The sequence below is a fragment of the Eleginops maclovinus genome, chromosome 8, assembly GCF_036324505.1.
Source record: "Eleginops maclovinus isolate JMC-PN-2008 ecotype Puerto Natales chromosome 8, JC_Emac_rtc_rv5, whole genome shotgun sequence".
NCBI classification, from domain to species: Eukaryota; Metazoa; Chordata; class Actinopteri; order Perciformes; family Eleginopidae; genus Eleginops; species Eleginops maclovinus.
In genome coordinates, this window is record NC_086356.1 from 10,133,438 (window position 1) to 10,153,937 (window position 20,500).

The following is a 20,500-nucleotide window of genomic DNA, read 5'->3' on the forward strand; positions in this document are numbered from 1 at the left end:
AAGGTTTGGGGGGGAGGTCAGTGTCTTGAACACATTTCAAAGTAATTGTACTTGATATGTCGTTTACAGAACACCCAAGTAATCATATAAACAAAGGAGTAGATGCCCTGGGAGGATGAAAGGAAATTTGAATCTCCCTCTGATGCATCATACTTACTCACGTTTGACGTGAGTGTTAGGCATCGAGGGTTCTTGAGCACAAAAAGAGGATCTAGGACCTTTTAGTAATAAACACAGCGGGACGGACTGACTGTGGAGGATTCCATCATACTCAGAAATTACCCTATACACACACACACACACACACACACACACACACACACACACACACACAAACAGATGGCAGAGAGTTGAAAGTGATGGATGCAATGAACAAATTACAACTGCTGCAGCCCTGGGCAGAGGAAGTCTGTGTGTGTTTGTGCGATAACCTTGCTCTAGGTCTGATCCTGCTAATTGCTGGAATCTATCTGAACTCTACCAAGACATGACAAAAGTTTGAAAAACATTGAAAAAATGTGAATGTGAATGCAGCGCAGAGGGGAAAATGGCAGGACCCAGACGGCAACAACACGAGAGGCAGTTTTAAGGAGAGGGAACGCGAGAGAAGAATAAAGAAAACATGACATCATAGTTAATTCGAATCAGGTGATAAACAAAGGAGTGATATTTACCTTATACCATATGCCCTGCTCCATGTGTCTCTCTGTCTCAGGGGGGCACAGCAACAGGTTTCAGACAAGTAAGGTCAAGGAGGCAGCTTTTCCCAGCTGCTGGACCACACTGATGCACACACCTCTTCACCCAGCCTTCAAAATGTGTGTCTGTGCGCGAGTGTGCGTGTGCATGCTTGTGGGTTATTTCTAAATCCTGTTTTGTCTTTGTTGTTATCACATAAAAGACAGTGTTTATCCTCCAGGAAGCCATGTTTGCCATGTGTACTTGTAAGGGGAGAGAATCTTGCAGCGAGAAATAAAATCCCCTGGAATCATCAACCAGGTTTTCTGCTGGGCTTCTTTCAAAAGTCTAATCTCTAACAGATTCCTGATTCATGTTTTGGTTTTAAAAGATCTCTGCCGACTCGGTTTGTTATAGCCTTTTGACTACTAAGATAACGACTGTATTGTGCTTTTCAGTTACCAACAACCTTTTTTGAAATAGTAGTTTTAAAAAAAATCATGGCTGACTTATTAGCTCTGAAACTTTTAACCAAATTAAAGCTTTTGCGTCCTTAAACTGTAACTGTAAACTGAGGAAAAGTCCATTTACCTATTCAGGTCTTTAGATTTGAATAAGAGCTAAAGAAAATTGGGTCCATTAGTTAAGAAACTGTTGATACCATGCTATTTCAAATTCAATTATAAACCGATTAACCCATCTCATTGTCTCCATCAGCAGATGGATACAAATAATGCTTTATCTTCTTTGTTTTAATTCCCAACAAATTGCATTGTCATATAAAAATAATACAGTGGATCTAATACTGGGGACATAGGATCAAGTCACCTGCTTGAAGGTTTAGTTTATATACGTATTTATTTCTATCTCTTTGCTGTGTTTTTACAGTGTGAACAACCAATAATTGAACCGTGAACATATCTGAAATAGGGATTCAAAGTCAGTCATACAACTTAAAGACAAATATATTTTTATATTTATTCAGGTTTAAATGATTAGTATTCAAAAAGAGAAGCATAAATGGTAAAAAAGACAATAGTTTGTCCTTATTGTGTTTTTGTTCTTTTTTTGTTAAATATTACACTAAATAAATAAATTTAAAGAAAAACATGATAGTGTTAGACTTGCTGTAGTGTTGGTGCTTCTTTCCTCCTACTCTTTCTCATCCTTTCTAGTCATTCTCTCCTTTCTGTCAGCTTTCCTTTTAATACTTCTTTACTTTTCCTCTTGCATATTTAGTCATTTTACTTCTTCCCAGTCAAGCATTTCACATAGAAACAAATCGAAAAATGTGAGTTACTAATCCAATTTTGGCACAGAAGTCATTTCTTTCATATTTTCTACTGTGCCAATGTACTTGATAACTTAAAACAGAAAATAATATATACATTGTATAGCAATATATCTTATTTCTTTCTTTAAAAATAGAAATGTCTTTTTCCAACAGAGATAAAATGTCCGTATGTTTCCGCTTGTTCCCTCAGTGCATCATTCAGATCTGATTCAGACCTGTCCAATGTAGCCATCGCTGTAACTCCAAAAGTCTGATTCCCTGCAGTGTGCAGAGCTCTCTCATGGCTGATATGTTCAATCATCGTGGTTGTACCACAATGGGCAGGAAGTGAGTGGCAGTGTTTTTCCTCCGTGTTTTCTTCCCTTTCATTGGCTTGCCGTTGGCATTCAATCCCACAAACATGTGCTTCTTCTTGTTGCGCCACTCTGCTGAAGCATAGGTGTTGTACTTGTTCTCCTCGATGCGTTCAATTAGACGGCAGTCCGGACCAAAGTCCCTCTGCAGGGGAAAGACAAGGAGTGGAAATGTCAGATTCATTCTTATTCCAGTTTCTCTATCAACAAAAGAAAGCTGCGTCAACTTGTCTTAAAAGCTTAACTGACGATCTCTTTAGGGCTTTAGGAAATAGTGATGGTGAATTGTATCATCAATTAAGCAGATAAAACTTATCTTGATTATAGCCCTGATTCTTTTGAAAGCAGTTTCACGGTGTAAAAAAGAGTGAACTTCAGAATTAGGATGATTCTGGGTGAGATCTTTAGATTGATCTGTCTGTCATAAATCAGAAGGCTTCTGTACTGTAAAGCTGTATTAATTTACCTGCTGCCTTTTTTAAAAATTATCTCCCAAAATTGATTGGTACTTACAACTTGCTTAAGATAGGTGTTATTCTGAGCAATCCACATGATGATTTATTTCTTCTGACAACATGGATCAACAAATGGTCAGTCACTGCTTCAGAATCAGCTACACTATCCCCAATGTAATCATGGCCAATTATAACAAAAATGGACATGAAACTTATTGTTGTAGACATGTTTGTGTGTCAGCGGACTGAGGGCAGAGGTTAACATGAGATGTGACATCTCAAAGGTTAGAGCTGTGCACCAGAAAAGGGCATCATGACACCGTGTTTGTGGAATGACTTTGACCACCCACTGGTGAATAAAGAGAAAATGATGTGAGATAACGTTTGTCAGTTTACTGGAAGCTGCCCCTGCGCTTAAGGCTAACGTCGCTTAGAAAGCAAGTTAACTGGATGCAGTTATTCACAAGCAAAAAAGTATTTGAACACAAGCGGTGCACACACACACACACACACACACACACACACACACACACACACACACACACACACACACACAATTAAGCTTGGTCTCTCTCTCTCTCTCTCGCTCTCTCTCTCTCGCTCGCTCTCTCTCTCTCTCTCTCTCTCCTCTCTCTCTCTCTCTCTCTCTCACAGCTGTTTAAATTGGTTCCAGAAGTCAAACTGAACGTTCCCAAAGCGAAATTAAATATTTTACTGACACTGTGCAGCTTTTTAATTAGGTCAGACCAAACAGTGTGTGTGTGTTTCTGTGTGCTGATCGTCTTTGAATTATAATGGACTATTATGAGTAGTTATACATTCATAAAAAATATTGTCAGTACTTCATTTAATAGAGAAATAACTGTTAGCACGATTCATGTTGCCCAGACCACAGTGAATTCATCTGTCCTTCATCATTGTTTTTTTTAAAAGAATTATATTACAGTACAAATTGAATCATGGTTTAACCTAAAGGCAATCGTAATGATTTATATCTGTGCTGCGCATTTACCTGGGGATGAAATGAAACAATGATTTCATTTGATTACCACCGGATAAAGAAGTCACTGTGTAAACCCATCAAGTGTAATCGAATGCCAGCTCTTCACCGCTGTGCTACTATGGCTTATGTTGCAGCGAGCAGAAGACGTCATGGGAATTCAGTTTCAGGCCATGCAACAGAATGCCTCTCTGTCTCTTTTCTACAGGGTGTCATTACATCTGTGGTGTGGCTCCCATAGAGACACTCTGAAAGTTGGCTCTTTCAAAGCAAGCAAATAAGAAAAAAGCAGGGAGAGAATGACATGAAGAAAAGGAAGGCGAGAGAGAGAGAAAACAGACGAAACAAGGGCTGCTCTCCCCAGGGGGACTGAAGCAGAAAAGAGAAACTGAAGGATTGTGTTTCCTATTTCTGAATGGAGTGGAGAGCAAAGGTAGGTAGCAGAGAGGAGAGCTTTCATTGACGGACGATGTTTCCTATTTCTTGAACTGAGAGCGCCCTGCAGTCTTGTTTTAGTAATCATTTAAGAAAATCAAAGCTGCAGGGGCTCTTTTGCAAGGCCTTTGATTAGGTTGTTGTAAGAGGTACTGAAGCTACTCACCGCTCCGTATAGCTCTCCCTTCTTGCTGATTGCCAGGTAGTAGTTGCTGCTGAGGCCCCTGATGGCCACGACTCCAACATCCACTGACTTGATCTCCAGCATACCTGGTGTAGCGGGGACAGAGAGCCAAACATGTCAGAACTTTGTGCAGCTTTGTTCCTCACATATATATATTTTTAATCATGTCCATTTTGGTTTAGTTTTTGTTCAGCTGATCTTACATTCTGCTGAAACCTGACGCATATGGCCCTGAACAGAGCCAAAATTAGTGATTACTTCATTATTAATGCCTAGAACCTTTTTCCAGGCATCTTGTAATTGCTTGTTTTGTTTGACAATCAGTACAAAACCCATAGACAAGTGACACAACCAGGGGACTTTAAAAAAAATACACAACAATAACAAACATAAAATAATAAAAGGCTGAATAGAAGAAATTGCAAAGTATTTTTCCATTTGTTGACTAATCGATCAACCTGCTTAACCCCTCTGCATTAGTGCTGAAGTTTACGGCCTTTACAAATAAATATGGACATTGTTTAGGAGATTATGGAATCTGAAAAAGCCACCTAGTAAGTGTTTGACATTAGAATCAATTACCAATGTGGAGCTTGTAATGTAAGTCCTCATGCATCACTCTTAATTAGGTTCTCAATTTTTGCAAAAGAGCTTAGAAATTCTGCAGGAGAGGCCTGGATTATCTCAGTTTCCTTTGCACAAGTGAACCCCAGTCTTGTCTCCGTCTCTCTTTTTTTCTTTACTATGCGACAGTCAGACCTCAGACCGGCCTCTTGCCCCCCGTTTATTTGCTGGTTAGCTTGTGGGCTGCGTGCCCTGGGACCGAGGTGTAAGCCAGGAAAAAACATTTCTCGGTCCTATGTTTGTTTTTCTGACCAGGGGAGCTCGGGCGGCAGGCACACGGACAGGACAGAGAGAGAGAGAGAGGGAGAGAGAGAGAGAGAGAGAGGGAGAGGGATTCTGGCTGCCAGGTTGGCAAGAGGTCAAGGCGTCCGTATCAGTTTTCAAGCCTGAACCAATTACTGGTTTAAGCTGTGGTCGCCGGACCTTTCTTCTCTCATCCTAAAGCCAGTTACACCAAGCTGTAAAACTATCAGGGGTTTGAGAGGATTAGCTAGGGGCCAGTAGGAAGTGGAGCCTTGTTGTAGGAATAGTTGGAAGGATGAAGTGAGAAACAGGGAAGGTCCATGCACAGTATCTCTGCTCGTTTATTCCTCACTGCTGATATTTCAAAAGTAACAGGATAAGACAGCTTCCTGTTCAAGTAAAGTTTATAGACAACCTATTGACACGATATGCTGCTGCTGCAAAAAAAAATCAATTCTATAAAGAGGTATTGTGCTGGATACACAGAACTAACAGTAAAATAAAATAAAAAGGACATAGGATCTCTTAATAGATTATGCACGTTATTCACATTTCCCCAACTTTGGCAGGGAGGCACATAACTCCTGTAAGGAACAGTGACAAGTAACAATAAATCAGGTATGAGAGGAAGGGTTAAGAATCAAGCAAATACCTCTCAAAACTTCCTATAAACCTGACTTCTTACCAAATGCTCCTAATGTTCCCTTATTCCCCCTCGCTCAAACCTTTTATCTTTATATAATATACTTTTGCACTCACTTTTCCATGCTACATATCGTTGTAGTCACCTATTGCGTGTCTCCATTTCTCATTGCAGTAGCAGAGAGAGACTGTTTTGCATTTTGAGATATTTATAAAACTAATTTTATGTTCTGCACTTAATCTTCCCTTGTAAGCATGTTGCTGTTTTTGATTTGTTATGTTTATTTCTGTAATCCTAGGCATTAATCCATCCCAATGGTTCCTTTATTTAATCAATAAAGGCTTGCTAGCCCTTTTAACTTCAAGTAGATTTTCCAAGCTCACAGTGCATCATGTTGGCTCATTATGTGAAGTCCATTACTCACACAGACGTGTACCACAACACAACATTTATCTATCAGGTTCAAAATGTTCCATCTCACTACACACACAGCTGACATCTCTGTGCTGTGATCCGTCAAAGTACGATCTGTCCATGCTGCGCTAAATGCCGGTCCACCTGTTCAAACCCTTTTCCCTCTGCTGTTTGATGTGGTTTGTCCAAAACCAAAGCACAGGGCTCTTTTATGGACCCTTTGCCAGTTACCAGAAGCAGCCCGTCTGCATGCGAGTTAAAAGGCCAAGCTGCAACAAAAGGCTTAGATTGCAACAACAGAGTTTATGGCGGGGAGAAGGAGAAAAACAGGACCGGAGCTTGTAACACACACCCTTTCACCAGGTTTTTGTGATTAACACACACAGTCACATAGGTGAATGCTTAAAGGTCTGGTGCATGACCCACTGTGCATTTCTCTGCATTCAACAATTTGCCTTATTGCCGTCTCGAGTCTGTTAGTGTATTCTCTCTTTTTTTCTAAGAGCGTAAAACTGTTATTCTCACTTCATGTGCCGACTGGATCCCAGCCCATCTTAATTATGGATTTGTGGTTTTTTTTACACGCAAAGTCAAAAAAAGTTTTATAACCCAAAGCAATAACAGCACTTAATATAAAAGGCATGAAAATTTACGCTATCAACATTTTTTAAGAACTTACCAAGGGCAAACACCTGTGTGTAACAGGGCAACGCTAAAGCTTTTAGAAACACAGGCCAAAAACATTTCTGCCGGTCAAACCTAAACAGTCACGCAGCTACGAGTAAAAACCCAACTTGGCTTTCTAACAGTAAGAAACTGTTCATTCACCACATCATTAAGACCACTATGATGTTTCATGGGTTTTGTAGCCAGAGATAAACTCCGAATTTGACCCTGTCAAAATCATAAATGTGAATGGTAATCTGCCTTCTGATGCACGAACACGGAATGCACACGCCTGGATTCAGGTCATTTTTAGTCTTAGGTTTTTGTTGTTTGTAGGAGAGATACGACCACACTGAAAAAACTGAATAGTTGACGTTTTATTACAAAATATTAGGATCAACTTAATAGTATTTGTTTCAACTAACCTAATAGAGTTATGTGAGATTTGTTAAAATAATATATGTAATTAAACTCAACGGTTCATTTTTTTCACTGTATTTTATTTCCGAACTCTTCGCCTCTTTGGCATTCTTTCTTCATCATCATCATTCTCTTTAAATGGCCCCATTTCCTTATATGCGTAATTTCAGCCTCCCCTTTTGTCAACCTTTCAGTTTTATTTCCTCTTTCCGAGTAAACCTCAGTGTTTAAATGTCACTGAATAGACATTAGTAGCTTTCCATCACACACTGGCATGGCAGTATAGTTAGAGCAGTCAACAGAATAGAGAAGACAGGAATATGAAGGAAGCAAAATATGCTACAAAGTCGTTTTTAACAAAGGAAACTTTATATGACAGCCAAGTAAAAATATGTATATTCTATAATATGCGATATATTATATTGCTCTCTCTAGCTCTGAGGGCTTGTCCTCCTTGGCCACCAACTCTTCAATCATCCATACTTTAGTTATTCAATGTTTAGTGATATGCTACATTAGTTAGGCTCATGACATGGGTAACTTTATGATTAGCTGGTACTTAGTGCAATTGTTACTTGTAATTTGACCTGTTTGGGGCTCAATCCAACATTAGTCACATAGAGACAAATGCAGTTCTCTGAACATCACAATCAGATGCACACATGCTCACAAATACACACATAATGCTACACAGGAACAGACACATACTGCAAACTTCCCGTCGACCCCCTCCTGCCCGGCCCCCTCTAGAAACACGGTCAATGAGACTCCAGCTGAACCTTAAGGTTAAGAGAGGTTATAAAAATGTTTCCACTGTTTATCCAGGGGCTTTTTTGAAGATTATACAGCGGTTGTTCACAATTTGACCTCGACACGGTGACCAGCTGTGAGGGGTCTGCTTTGTGCCTTCAGCCTGGAGTGGTCTCGCTCTGTATTGAGAAATATTGTCACTCATGGATGAGTTTGGGTCACGAACTCTCCTCAGAAATAGCTTGGTACTTTAATTCTGCTTCCAAACCCTTGACTTTTTGAATGTTTTTCTGCAGCAACCAAGTCTCTCACTTCTTTAAAGATGTTAAATATAAACATGTCATCCAAGAAACAAACAATTCATGGAGAAAAAATGGCCTATGATGATTTAAAAAATATATATTTTATATCTGATTTGCATCAGCTGAGGTTTGAACACTAAGATCATTTTTCTCTTGGAAACTATGGCAACAGAGTGATTGACGACGTCTCGTATTCATTGCGACATGGTGACATCAATGCAACCACCAAAGTCTTAAAAGGAAAGAACCAAATATACAAAAGAAGAATAAGAAGAATTCAGAGGGGGAAAAATGGACCACCAAATCAGATATCAGTTGCAAATATAAAAATCTCCTGCTGTATTTGTCCCTATAGATGCAAAAGACATGCAACCATGTATTCTTGGCCACTGCTGATTTCCTTTACCATGCATTATTTGATGCTAGGTTGAGTATTTCCGGCTCCTTTATGACGTCTGAGAGAGAACAAACACTTCTCAGTTGTGCAGTTTAGTTGGTGAGTTCCAGGGAAGACATTGGTTTGGAGTTGAAACCGCTATATATGTGTTTGGGGGAGCATTGAGGTATTGGTTTAGACTGATGTGGTTGACAAGAGTATCATCCTGTACTAAGTGGCCACATCAAAGCCTTTCTGGCCGACAGTTTTGACCAAATCTGAGAAACAGAGGCTTGTTTTAGATTTATCAATATTGACACAAATATAACTTTTTGTAAACTGATTTCCTTTCAGAATGTGTTTTGTTTGTATTTGATTTCTGGGTTACAAATGGGATTAAACTTATATTGTACAGCCTTACAGTGCAAACTCGCTGTGTTATTAAACGTATTCTTGAAACCAGCAGGGTTTTATTTCCTGCCATGACAGGAACACTCACATCACTGTTTCTTGTTGTACAGAAATAGCCTAAACCACACACTGTTCTTCAAGCTGTATGCAATTTCAAAAACTGGTCGAGAAAAGAAAAGAAAAACAAACCCAGACTATTTTAAAATTAAACAAAAAGGATCACCCGAGTGAAAACCCTCAGTTTTAAATACCCAAGGTTTGGCCAACAGATAGCATTAAGTTTCTCGTGTGCGCTGCTCATCATCCCACCACGGCATAATTTGAGATCACTTTACGGGGCGCAGCAAGACCGCAGCGAGTTATGTCACACAAATCTAAGAGGAGCTGGGAGCGAATCAAGAGAAATTCCCAGTGATGTTAATGGTAATTTGATGGAGAGGAGAAAAAAACAAAACATAACCACCTGATATATTGTGATTCCTTTAACACAGTTGACTTTGTAACATGATAAAGTGCCCAAGCTGCCAGTTTCTGTCAAAACATTTCACGGGCCTGACACGGCAGGAGTTATGTTTTCAGGCAAAGTGCTGTGACGGTCGTCTTCATTTCACACATTTTTCATTTACAGTTCAGCTGCCAGTGATATGTTGTCCAACTGTTGTGGTTGGTGTTAGGCTTTCAGCTTTAAAAATCTGACTCAACACAACAGATGTACATGCACAGATAATATTCAGTATTTCACATGCGTGTTTTTTTGTTTGTCTCATTTTATTTCCTTTGTATCCCCTAACACATGCATTTATATTTATGTGCACACACAACGGGTACTTACACACATGCACGCACACACACACACACACATGGTAATTAACTAGCATTCCTGGCCGCTCTGTTCAAACGGCCAGGCTGTCCAGATGCCTCTCTGGACTCAACTCTTTGCTCTCAGCTCTACCTTTGATGACTCCATTAAGAGCCTCACTTTCATGCTGTGTGTGTGTGTGTGTGTGTGTGTGTGTGTGTGTGTGTGTGTGCTCATATGCGTGTGTGCTCGTGTGTAGCAGGGTGAGTGAGAGTGTATCGAGAAGCAGAAACTTGAAGGTGTGGGTGCATATTAGGTAGGGGGGGCTTTTTTCTTCAAGCATGTGGTGTCTATATGGCCGCAGCCGTGGATGTTATCTCTCGCAGGTGCTATTCCTCGCCTCCCGCTGCTTTACTGCCCATGAATTCAGCTTGTTCACAAGAACCAGGTGAACACCAGAACGACACTTTCAGTGTTAGGCTTCCATTTTTTTCATCTGAGTAACTGGTAGTAAAGATAGTCTCAGAAAAAAATCCTTGCTATGTAATGCAATTAATGCTCATTGTTTTTGGTTTAAAAGAAGTTGAAAAGACACTGGAGAAGCTCGAATCAGAGAAAGTTAAATACTTAAGCTTGAGAAATGTCTTAAGGATGATCAAAATAGTTTCTGTTATTGCCCAATGGGTACATCTGCTAATAGTTTTAGTTCTAGTGAGGTCAACATTACTGTAAATTTCATTGTGGATATTAAGTTTACATGCGTCAGGAAGTTGTTCTGTCTCCTGCTGCAAGAGGTCACTGTTCAGCCCAGTTTACAGTGTACAGGGTCATCTCATCAGCTTACTACAATAACTACACAGTTATGATATTTAAACATTTCTATAATCTGTTTCATTTTTAAATTGATATGTGCAATTTTCTTTGTTTGCTTTTTCTTCACACTGATATCCTCTCTAGACCAAACCAGAGTACTACTGGCCCCAACTTTTGCTGAGATTACACAAAGTTTAATGTCTTGCTGACATGGCAAATGTTGCAATTTCCGCTTCTTAACTGGAAATGATGCAGATAATGTTTCCACCTTTGATACTGGCATTTTGTTGTCTTATGTTAGGATCTATTTATATATTAACAACACATTGGTGGGTAATTCATATTTCAACACTGAAATTAGCCCCAAACTTAGCTGAATGGGCATTTGTTTTGGATTCATACAAAAAAGGCCACACTATTTATAATAGGGAAGCTATGGGGAAGAAGTACTTCAAGGATATGACTGTGCATTCCCAGAAGTATCCCACACTTTCAACCGTTTTTCACACAAGTGTAATAGTAAAGTGCATGTTTGCTCATTCAGCAGAACCAGTCACATGGAAATTATAATTCACACCTTATCTTGACAGTTGTTTAGAAATCTGGATTACTGACAAATGGTTGTAAATCAGAGTCTCCTTCCTTTCCTTTCTGTTTCCCTTCCTCTTTCAAATATAATATTTATGGTTGGACTCTGCCAGAATAGCCCAAACAATAAAATAGGCTGTCCATCAAAAAAAAAAGGTGTCCAACTTAAAATTCTTTGTGGATATGAAGGGACTCTTGATGTGTGGAAAGTACTGTAAACGAGTGAAAGATCTTACAGGACCATGATATGCTGCTGAAAGACTTTCAGGTGGTGCCTGACTGGTTGCATTTGTAGCTGGATCGCTTGGCCTGCCTACAAAAATCTGGCTGTAACACCAGTCTGGTTTTAGCTGATGTATTTGCGCAGTGAAGTGATGGGAATTTGTCAAGGAGCGTTTATGGAAATATGTAAACAGTGATGGAAAACCAAGTTGGATTTTGTCATACTCTTTAGCGACTCTTGGCAAGAACACTGAGCTTTTCCAAGTATGACAAGCGCTCTGTCAATGTAGAACTGTTTTCCTCTTGATGGGAAACTTTTATTAACTATGATTAGTCGGTCTGTTCGGCACTGCATTGCATGTTTCTTGCGTGAGACTTGAACACACACATGCTGCGTAAATATCCCTGTTCAGGGGGCTTTGGGGTCAAAGGGGTCAAAATTCATCCCTGTGTGGGAGATGTAAAATAGAGCTGACAAGAGTGGGGAGGGAGAGACGAGTGGTTGCATAAATAGTGATTGTTATTACTTATCTTGCCTTAGCCAAGATGGGGAAAGAACTTCCTTATTGTAAATATGCATTACATTACGTTTCACGTGTCGTTCAAATCAATCAATGTATTAAAGTAGAATGCGATCTCTGACAACTGCCGCAACAGTGCTGCATATCTTGCCACGATATGGTCCATATAATTTCTTGAGTAACAACTCATGTTGGACCCTTTTGAAAGTTTCTCAAAAATCAGCCTATTTCCAATATTTATTAAAAGACTGCAAGTTAGCAGCTCAATTTAGCTAGGTGAACTCCTGCACAGCCTCTTTTTACAGTGTAACCTGCTCTTCAGTACACCCAGGTTTTCTCATTTTCTGCTTTTGAGATAATGATGGGTTGATATATGTGACCCCCAATGAGGTTTTGTACCAGACTAAACATTTATTGTTCAAGATCTCAAAATTATCCAACCAGTAAATACGAACGGTTAATCCGTCTTTCCCCAAAGTAAAAACAACCTTACCAACAGTTTGACTTGGTTTCAATATAGTAGAATAACATTGCTCTTAATGTAATATCATAAAAAATATTATGAAATGTTTCAATAGGACATTGTCAGCTCCATAGATTCCAGTAAAAGGAGATGTGAATCAGAATTGACATGATTCGATCCAGACTGGCTGAATTTAAGATATTATCAAAACTTTACAAAAAAGCTGCTTGTGGAATGAAATAAATGATTTGTTCGTACATACCAGCAGATTGTAGCCTCTATGATGTGGTGATGAAGTAAAGACTAATTTCAGTCGTTACCTTAAATGGTTTCCCATGCTTTTTGTTTACAACCAATCAGGATATTGGCTATTTGTTTCAGCCATCAGCAAAATGGATGTTAGCGCAGTTTGAGGGAGGATCAGAGGGAGTGTGAAGGCAGTATATGTTTATTGTGCGTTTTCAGAGTACAGCTGAATGCAATTGTTTATGTTAAACTTGGCCCTGCCAGCTTTAGGAGTAATTGTTGATAGGTTCAGTGTTTTCTGAAATTTGCGCACGGCTTTTTGTTTTACAGCTGTTGGAAAAGTCAATGAAGATGTCAAAGTCACTTTGAAAGAAACGGCAACACTGACACTAACGTCTGGTGCATCCAATACCTCATAACTCTCGTTTATGTGCCATACTGTTACCCCTTCCCGAGTGAGGCAGCAAAATGAAGACAAACAGAAAAAAACTAAACGCTGGGACTTGTTTCAAGGTCGAGCAACTTCTACATTTGTTGTTATCCTTGCTGAGTCATTGGAGGATTATGGATACAGAGGAGGAATAAAATGCAGTAGTTGTGTTATTTTAAAACCTAGTTCAAATATTCCTGAAAAAACAGTTTTACGATCCACATGTTTAAAATAGAAACAGACTGATACGACACATCTTGGTGCGTATTGCTTTGGAAAAAAATCAATGATATGGATAATAACTGCAAGAATCTCCACCTGTACGCGAAACATATTTTTAAAAATCACTTGTTTCCATAATGTTTCCGTATAAACTGTTATTGTTTGTATTTAATGCCTTAGTCAGTCTTTTTTGAAGTAACTTACACTTGTATTTCTTGATGTTTCTTTAATTATTACAAAGGAAACCGTTTCCTTCAGCAGAATTTGGATCTAAAGATTTATTTGGAAATATTAATTAATTTGAGTCTTGAAGACAGAGTGTGCAAAAAGTGCATCCCCCAGCTACATCACATAACTAACAATGACAGAGTAACAGAACAGCTAAAAGTGATGTACTACGTGTAGCGCTGACCTTTGCATTGACAACGCTTCCTGACTTGGGTCAATAGGTAGAGGTCAAACCAGAGGGGGCAGACCTGTGTAATTAGCTGGGACATGGAAAGCCTGCACTAAATCAGAATAACGTCCAGTGTATTAGACTCTCCATAAATCTGGATGCCTTGGTTTCATTTGTGTCAGTGGGTTATATATCTACGGTGATTAATGTAAACAATAAGGATGTGTGGCAGCTTTTACAATCCCGGTGGCCACAATAAGAATCAAAGCTCCGAATGTGGTCAAATTGGCACCATTCGATACTAATTGAGCTAAGCACGACCACAAGTCTGTGGTCCAACTGCGAACACATGTTCATTTGTTTCATTGCTTTATTCATGTGTTTGTAAACAAGTCGTGACAGTCCGTGCACAACATCAAGGGAAGCAAACAAGGACAGTTCCAGACGGGATTTCTATATTCCGACTTAGAGCGCCTTATTTTCAAGGCTCTTATGAGGTGAGATGGACAGATGAGTACTGGTCACATGACTGTGATTTGCACCAGTGAGCACATATTCACAATACAGGTCGTAAAACCCAGAGTGATGTACTGCCCTCAGCTCTGACAAGATGATTAGAAAGGCCCGGCTGTGGAGGAGAGGCTCGACCCCGGAGCTGTAGCTGAAACTTCTTCATCACCTCTGACACCATTTAATGACACCCATTTGCAATCTGACCTCCTGAACATTACCAGACTACTAGAGCACGATAACAACACTAACTGCCCCCTCAATAGCTTTCAATTTGATGCTCTCCTAAAGGGGAAGTCCATTTTTGACAAATAACATCTTGGGTCATCCTATTGTTGTGCAACACCTGAGTTTGCCGACACATTGGAGACATTTTAGTACACTTTGTTATGTCGGTATGTTTTATGATGTAGTATTTTGTAACTAGAGGATTTTTGCATTATCTCAAAGTAACCATGTGTCTTTAATGAGCACATAAAGGCCAGAAAACTTGCATCAAAGACCTAATTTGTCCAAAAGTGAACAATGTTGTCATCTGTAGCTTTAAAAACAAGCAGAAAGTGTTTTGAACATCTGAAGAGGATGTCATGCAAAAAAAAGACGTCTTGTATGTCAAATACCGCATTCATGTTCTCAGTTAGGGGAGGAACATTTAATTATGTTCTGTTTGGTTTAGTTTGAAGCGTACAATTTGTTCCCTGAAGGTTGCAAAATAGCAGGAGGTTGCACATAAGCATGAACTGCTCTACATGCACGCTTTTGCACACGTGTAAATACTGTCAATGCACACATAACGTAGTGTCCACCAGACATTTATCTTTATTTCATCAATGCTGAAAATCTCCAGTTTATCACAAAATGTCGGACAATTTTCATTTTTATCTGAAACATGTTAAACATCTGCTCTTGCAGGTCGATACAACCTGATGAAATACTGACAAGACAAAATATGACCTGAAAGGTTTCGCTTTCACGGCCAAGTCCTTCTTTTAAGATTTGCCCTTTCCTCTGAAATGTTCTCACCTACTTCACGTCACAATCAACTGGCAAGAGCTGTTGAAATTGATGGATTGTGCTTCTAATGGCATGACCTGATGCCATTATGGTTAGTGACACGTTGCACTCTAATGGTTGAGCTCTTTATGTGCTTATGTGTAAAAGTGTAAGAGTGTGTGCACGTGTGTGTCAGATAGGACTGCAGGCAAGGGGAGGGAGGAAGAGACGCTAATTGAAATTCCTTCAGCCATGTCTGGCAGAGCCTTGGTGTCTGAGTGGCACACACACACACACACACACACACACACACACACACACACACACACACACACACACACACACACACACACTACACACACACACACACACACACACACACACACACACACACACACACACACACACACACACACACACACACACACACACACACACATATTCACACTGGCCCTGGCCTTAATAAAAGTGGGCTTTGCCATATGGAGGCCATGTGCAAGACTGGCCTCTCTCTGTGTGTGTGTGTGTGTGTGTGTGTGTGTGTGTGAGATAGAGGCTTGTACAGCACCACAGACCTACAGAGATGCATACAGACCTATGACGTGTATAAAGTTGTGAAAAAGATAAAGATCCATGTATAGAGATTACATTCCCACACATACAGACTTGACATGCTGTGACAGACTCAAACACATACAGTAGAGGTAATGCAGCCCATTTTATCATCTTAAAGAAATTAGCTCGGGATTTGGACGTCACCCATCTAATTCAGTAAACTGGCAAGGAAACTCTGGACAGGTAAATGAGGGAGTAATGTTCTGTTCTCCCTCAACAACTACTGTCAATTTGCCCTCAGGCTAAGCAGCCTGAGACCAGAAACTTGTGTCAGTCCTGGAGAACTTCCAGATGTGTTTAACTAGAAGATAAAGTTGTGGACTATAGGACGATAGCAGCTGATTTTCTGTTCTGGATCAGTCATAAACGATAATGATGACTCTTGCAAGTCTTTAAAGCGTATGTATTTGCTGGTTAACAGATAAGACGCTTTGTTGCTATTGTTGTGCATTTTGCTGTTTAAGTTACTGAAGAAACACCAAAGCATACCTCAATTGTATTCCAACACATATTCTTAACATGCACCTTCAGTCCTTTATCTCACAAGATGTTTCACAGCAGCATTCAACATGCAATCATACTGTTTCCTTACAAACATCCTTCAGTTAAAGCATCACAGTGTGGCTGAAAAGGTACCAACAGTGATTCTCAGTGCCCCACAGTGAAGGACTTTGAGCTGGGAGTATACCAGTGTTGGACTGTGAGAGTGATTGGTGCTGACAAAAGACCATAAGTGCTCAATGACCCTTCTCAGGATAAATAAAGGTTAAAATCATACTCTACTTTCAAAATGCACAACCATAAAAAGGAGAAGACTTGCATGGTTATTACTTTACATCTGAGCCCATAAAACCTCATACTTAGCATATTCCCACCACTATTATGGCTGCAGCACAATAGCACTACGGAGTAAGTAGACTTCATTCTCCCCAGGGTTTCCGATAATAGCTGTGTTTTAGATATTTCCTCAAAGAGAAAGAACTTTCTCTGGGCAATTTCTAATTGGTTCCAGTGGATCATTTCTCTTTTTTATCTTCCTGGCTTACTCATTTTGTTTTTTCCTCCTCTCCACCACTGTCATGCTCCCTCTTTTTCGTAACTCTCTGTACTCCGCCTCTGCACATGGGGAAAAGGCTGAACAGCACGCACCTCTGTTATTTGTTCCTTTGCCCAGTCACCTGTCTTAATGTGCTTGGTTGCTCAGGGTAGAAATCCAGAAACATCTCTCTTGCCAGATAAACACACGAAACTCAGTGGGCCAAACCCAGTCCATAAATTGCTCTAGTGTTCTCTTACATGTGGGCATAAAAATGTTGAACAGAAAACTTCATGATGTGAACTTCTCTTTGAGCACCTCTGACAATTTTTGGTCGAACTAAAAAGTCTAAGAAGGAATTAAATGTCTCAAAATACAGTAAAGGCTTTAAAAATAATCCATTGTTTTGTATATTGCAATTTAAATTTAGTTCAAAATATAACAAGCCGATGAAACATATTGAGAAATTTAAGTGGACTTACTGTATGGGTCGTCCTCGCTTTTGGTGCCATTAACTTTTCCTTTTTTGTCAATGCGGAGGAAGAATTTCTGGAAGGAGAACAGTTTCCTTCTGCGCACGTCTCCTTGAAGATGGTTGTAGCTGCTCCGCACGTGGCGCCCGATGACTGTCGCGGAGGACGATGACACATTGGTCGCCCGGGGCAACCTCGCAGAGGATGCGTGAAGCGGTGCGGGTGACGAGGAAGGTGGTGGATGTGAGATGAAGGTGTGAGCAGGAGCCCCTCTCGCTGCATTGTGGTGCTTTTCAGAGTCTGATGATAAAGCGGACAGGGGTGCGGATGAGGAGTGTCCGAGCAGGAGAAGCAGGAGGAGAAAGGTGAAGGAGAGGATAAGAGAGGGAGGTCTGTAGCAAGGGCAGGTGGAGAACCAGGCGACCGGTGCACCTTGTGTCACTGTCCATCTACACATGGTAGTGGAGCTGGGAGAGCTGTGGAGGTGCTCAGGGGCTGGGGCATGCTGAGCTGGGTGCAGGGAAAGGGAGCGAGAGTGGGAGAAACTCCCCCTGACCGACCGCCGACACCTCCTTTGCCCGGGGACCCCCAACCTCACTGGGACTGTAGGTGTAAAAACCGGTAGAATGACTGCGGTAGACGTGATGTGGCTTTATCGGTGAAAAGATTGGAGATGGTGAAGCAGCCTTCAGTTCTGTGGCTGACTCTGCTGTAGTCCCCGTTCCTGTTTATTCCTCAGAAGTGCCGCAGGAATGCGTCAACAACCGTAACTCAGATCACCTCGCCACGGGAACAACTGGGGGTTCGCCTCAAAGACCTCTCACCACCTTCTCCTCTTCCTCCAACGACTGCTGCTCTCTGCTCCTGGTTACTCACACACATTCACTCATTTAAAATCACTTTTAAAGGTTTGAATGTACACCTACACTCTCATATCCAAAGATAAAAACACAATCCATTCATATACACTGCTGAAATCTGCTCTGCACACATGTCCCAAACCATTGATCTCCTCCAGTGCAGGGAGGTGGATAGCGGAAAGGCGGAGGAGGTCTGGATAAAAGATGCCGAACTGCTCAGTACAAAATGAATAAATAAAATCTGGAAGTGAAAAAAAAAAGATTAATGCTGCTTCTCATAAAATGTCCCAAGAAATCCATGCAAGGCAGGCCAACAAAAAAAAGTGACAGAATCCAGCCTGGACTTATCTTCTCTCTTTGTTTCTGCTGGTTTTTCGGAGCTGGTTGAAGTTACTTGAGTGTGTAACTGAGCCCAGGAGCTAGTCTTTCTCCCCTCTCTTGTGCGTCTTGTCAGTGAGCTCCCGTATCTCTCCTCTGTCCTCTCAGAGTCTGAAGGCTGGAGCAGTGCGTTGCCTCTCTTCTTTCCTCCTGTGTGTGGCTCCCTCTCTTTTGGCCCCCTCCCTCTTTCCTTTGCCTCTCCCTCCCTCCTATCTCTATCAGCGGTGCACTCTCTGGTTATCTGGAGTTTCTCTGAGGTGACCGAATCGTGTCTTTCCTTTCACCTTATTTATCTGCTGCATTTCCCCACATGTCATCTCTTAGCGTAATTGGATGTCTATGAAAACCACTTGGCTTTGAAGAGCTGGATGCATTTATGTGTGCGTGCATGTGTGACTGCACGTGTGTGTGTGTGTGTGTGTGTGTGTGTGTGTGGGGGGGGGTGGTCTCTTTCCTCTGTCTCCTCCCCTTCCCAGACGAAACCCCAGCAGTTGAGCAGAGTAGGTCTGAAATAAATCCATTCTTCATTTCTCTCTCGTTTTGCTGGGTTCTTCAGTCCATCTTGCAAATATTCCTCTCCTCCCGATTAGGACTGGGGGTAATTTGAATTTTTTCCTAATAATAATTTGAAAATTTGATTTGTTTTACTTATAGCAGCTCTAAATTGTTACGTACTTGTTGTCTAAAATGTTCATTTAAATTAAGACTGTGAACATCCATTTAGTAACAGTTTTTATCCTCTAAGCCAAGGTAGATCCTTTTTTAGTCAGTACCCAAAGAATATTTGTTAGTGTAAATATCATAGTATGTACTATGTTTTAGTACTTATTGATAACTGTCAACAAAAGTTATCAGAAACTGACTTTTTAAAGTTTCAGGTAGAGTCACAGAAGTCCTTCCACTATCCTACAGGCGTCAGCGGCTTCATTCATGCTTCACAATTGCCGGCTCATTCACAGATCTGCGGCTACCAGCTGACATGTGATATTCAATCATATTCATGCAGGTGTACAGCACGGCCATTATTAACCTGACACCTCCCTTTATAACTGCCCCCACCAGCAGAATCCTTGTTGTTCACTCAAATAACAAATACTTTCCTGCCCAATGAAGTATTTCCAAGTAATTTATGTGATCAAGTTTTCTTCTTTAACATTGGTGAAAAATGACCCTCCTGAAGTGTCAAAATGAGTGACATTTACATGTTTTACAATTTATGAGATATAGCCTATGACGGGTAAAGGCCAAAAATGTCTTCTCTGTGAAGATGCACAGTTGGTTATGAGTTGAGTCAAGCACCCCCACGCTATTTTGACAGACACTGTCAATTGATTTCTTTACTTGGAGCTTAATCTTTAGATAAACATCTCCCAGTGTTTGGATGACAGAAGTTGTACGTGTGTTGTTGCGTTTCACCTTTCAAGAATCTAGGTCTGCTGTCTGGTTTCAGCGTTGTTTAATTTCCTTTTCACATTGTCAGACAACAGCCATATCTCCTTCTCTTCTCCTCCTCTGCTCTCATAAGTTTACTCAGTTATTACTTGGAACCACCTGACTCAGGTCCCCAGTATGCAGTACATTTTGAATAACCACACACTACTGTATTTCTACCTTCATTTAGTCCCTACGCAGTCGATCTGTCACGCAGTTTTTCAGGATTTCCAAAGAATATATTATGGCTGTGCA

At 40.6% G+C, this 20,500-nt stretch overlaps 1 protein-coding gene across 1 annotated transcript; it reads right to left on the reverse strand.

Annotated features, from left to right (window-relative positions):
• Positions 1-1,517: 1,517 nt before the first annotated feature.
• Positions 1,518-18,944, reverse strand: fgf10a (fibroblast growth factor 10a). Its single transcript, XM_063888955.1, has 3 exons — positions 17,586-18,944; positions 4,382-4,485; positions 1,518-2,470 (listed from the first exon to the last, which is right to left on the reverse strand). The coding sequence occupies exons 1-3, from the start codon at positions 18,031-18,033 to the stop codon at positions 2,270-2,272; spliced, it is 753 nt and encodes a 250-aa protein (XP_063745025.1). The 5' UTR covers positions 18,034-18,944; the 3' UTR covers positions 1,518-2,269.
• Positions 18,945-20,500: the final 1,556 nt, after the last annotated feature.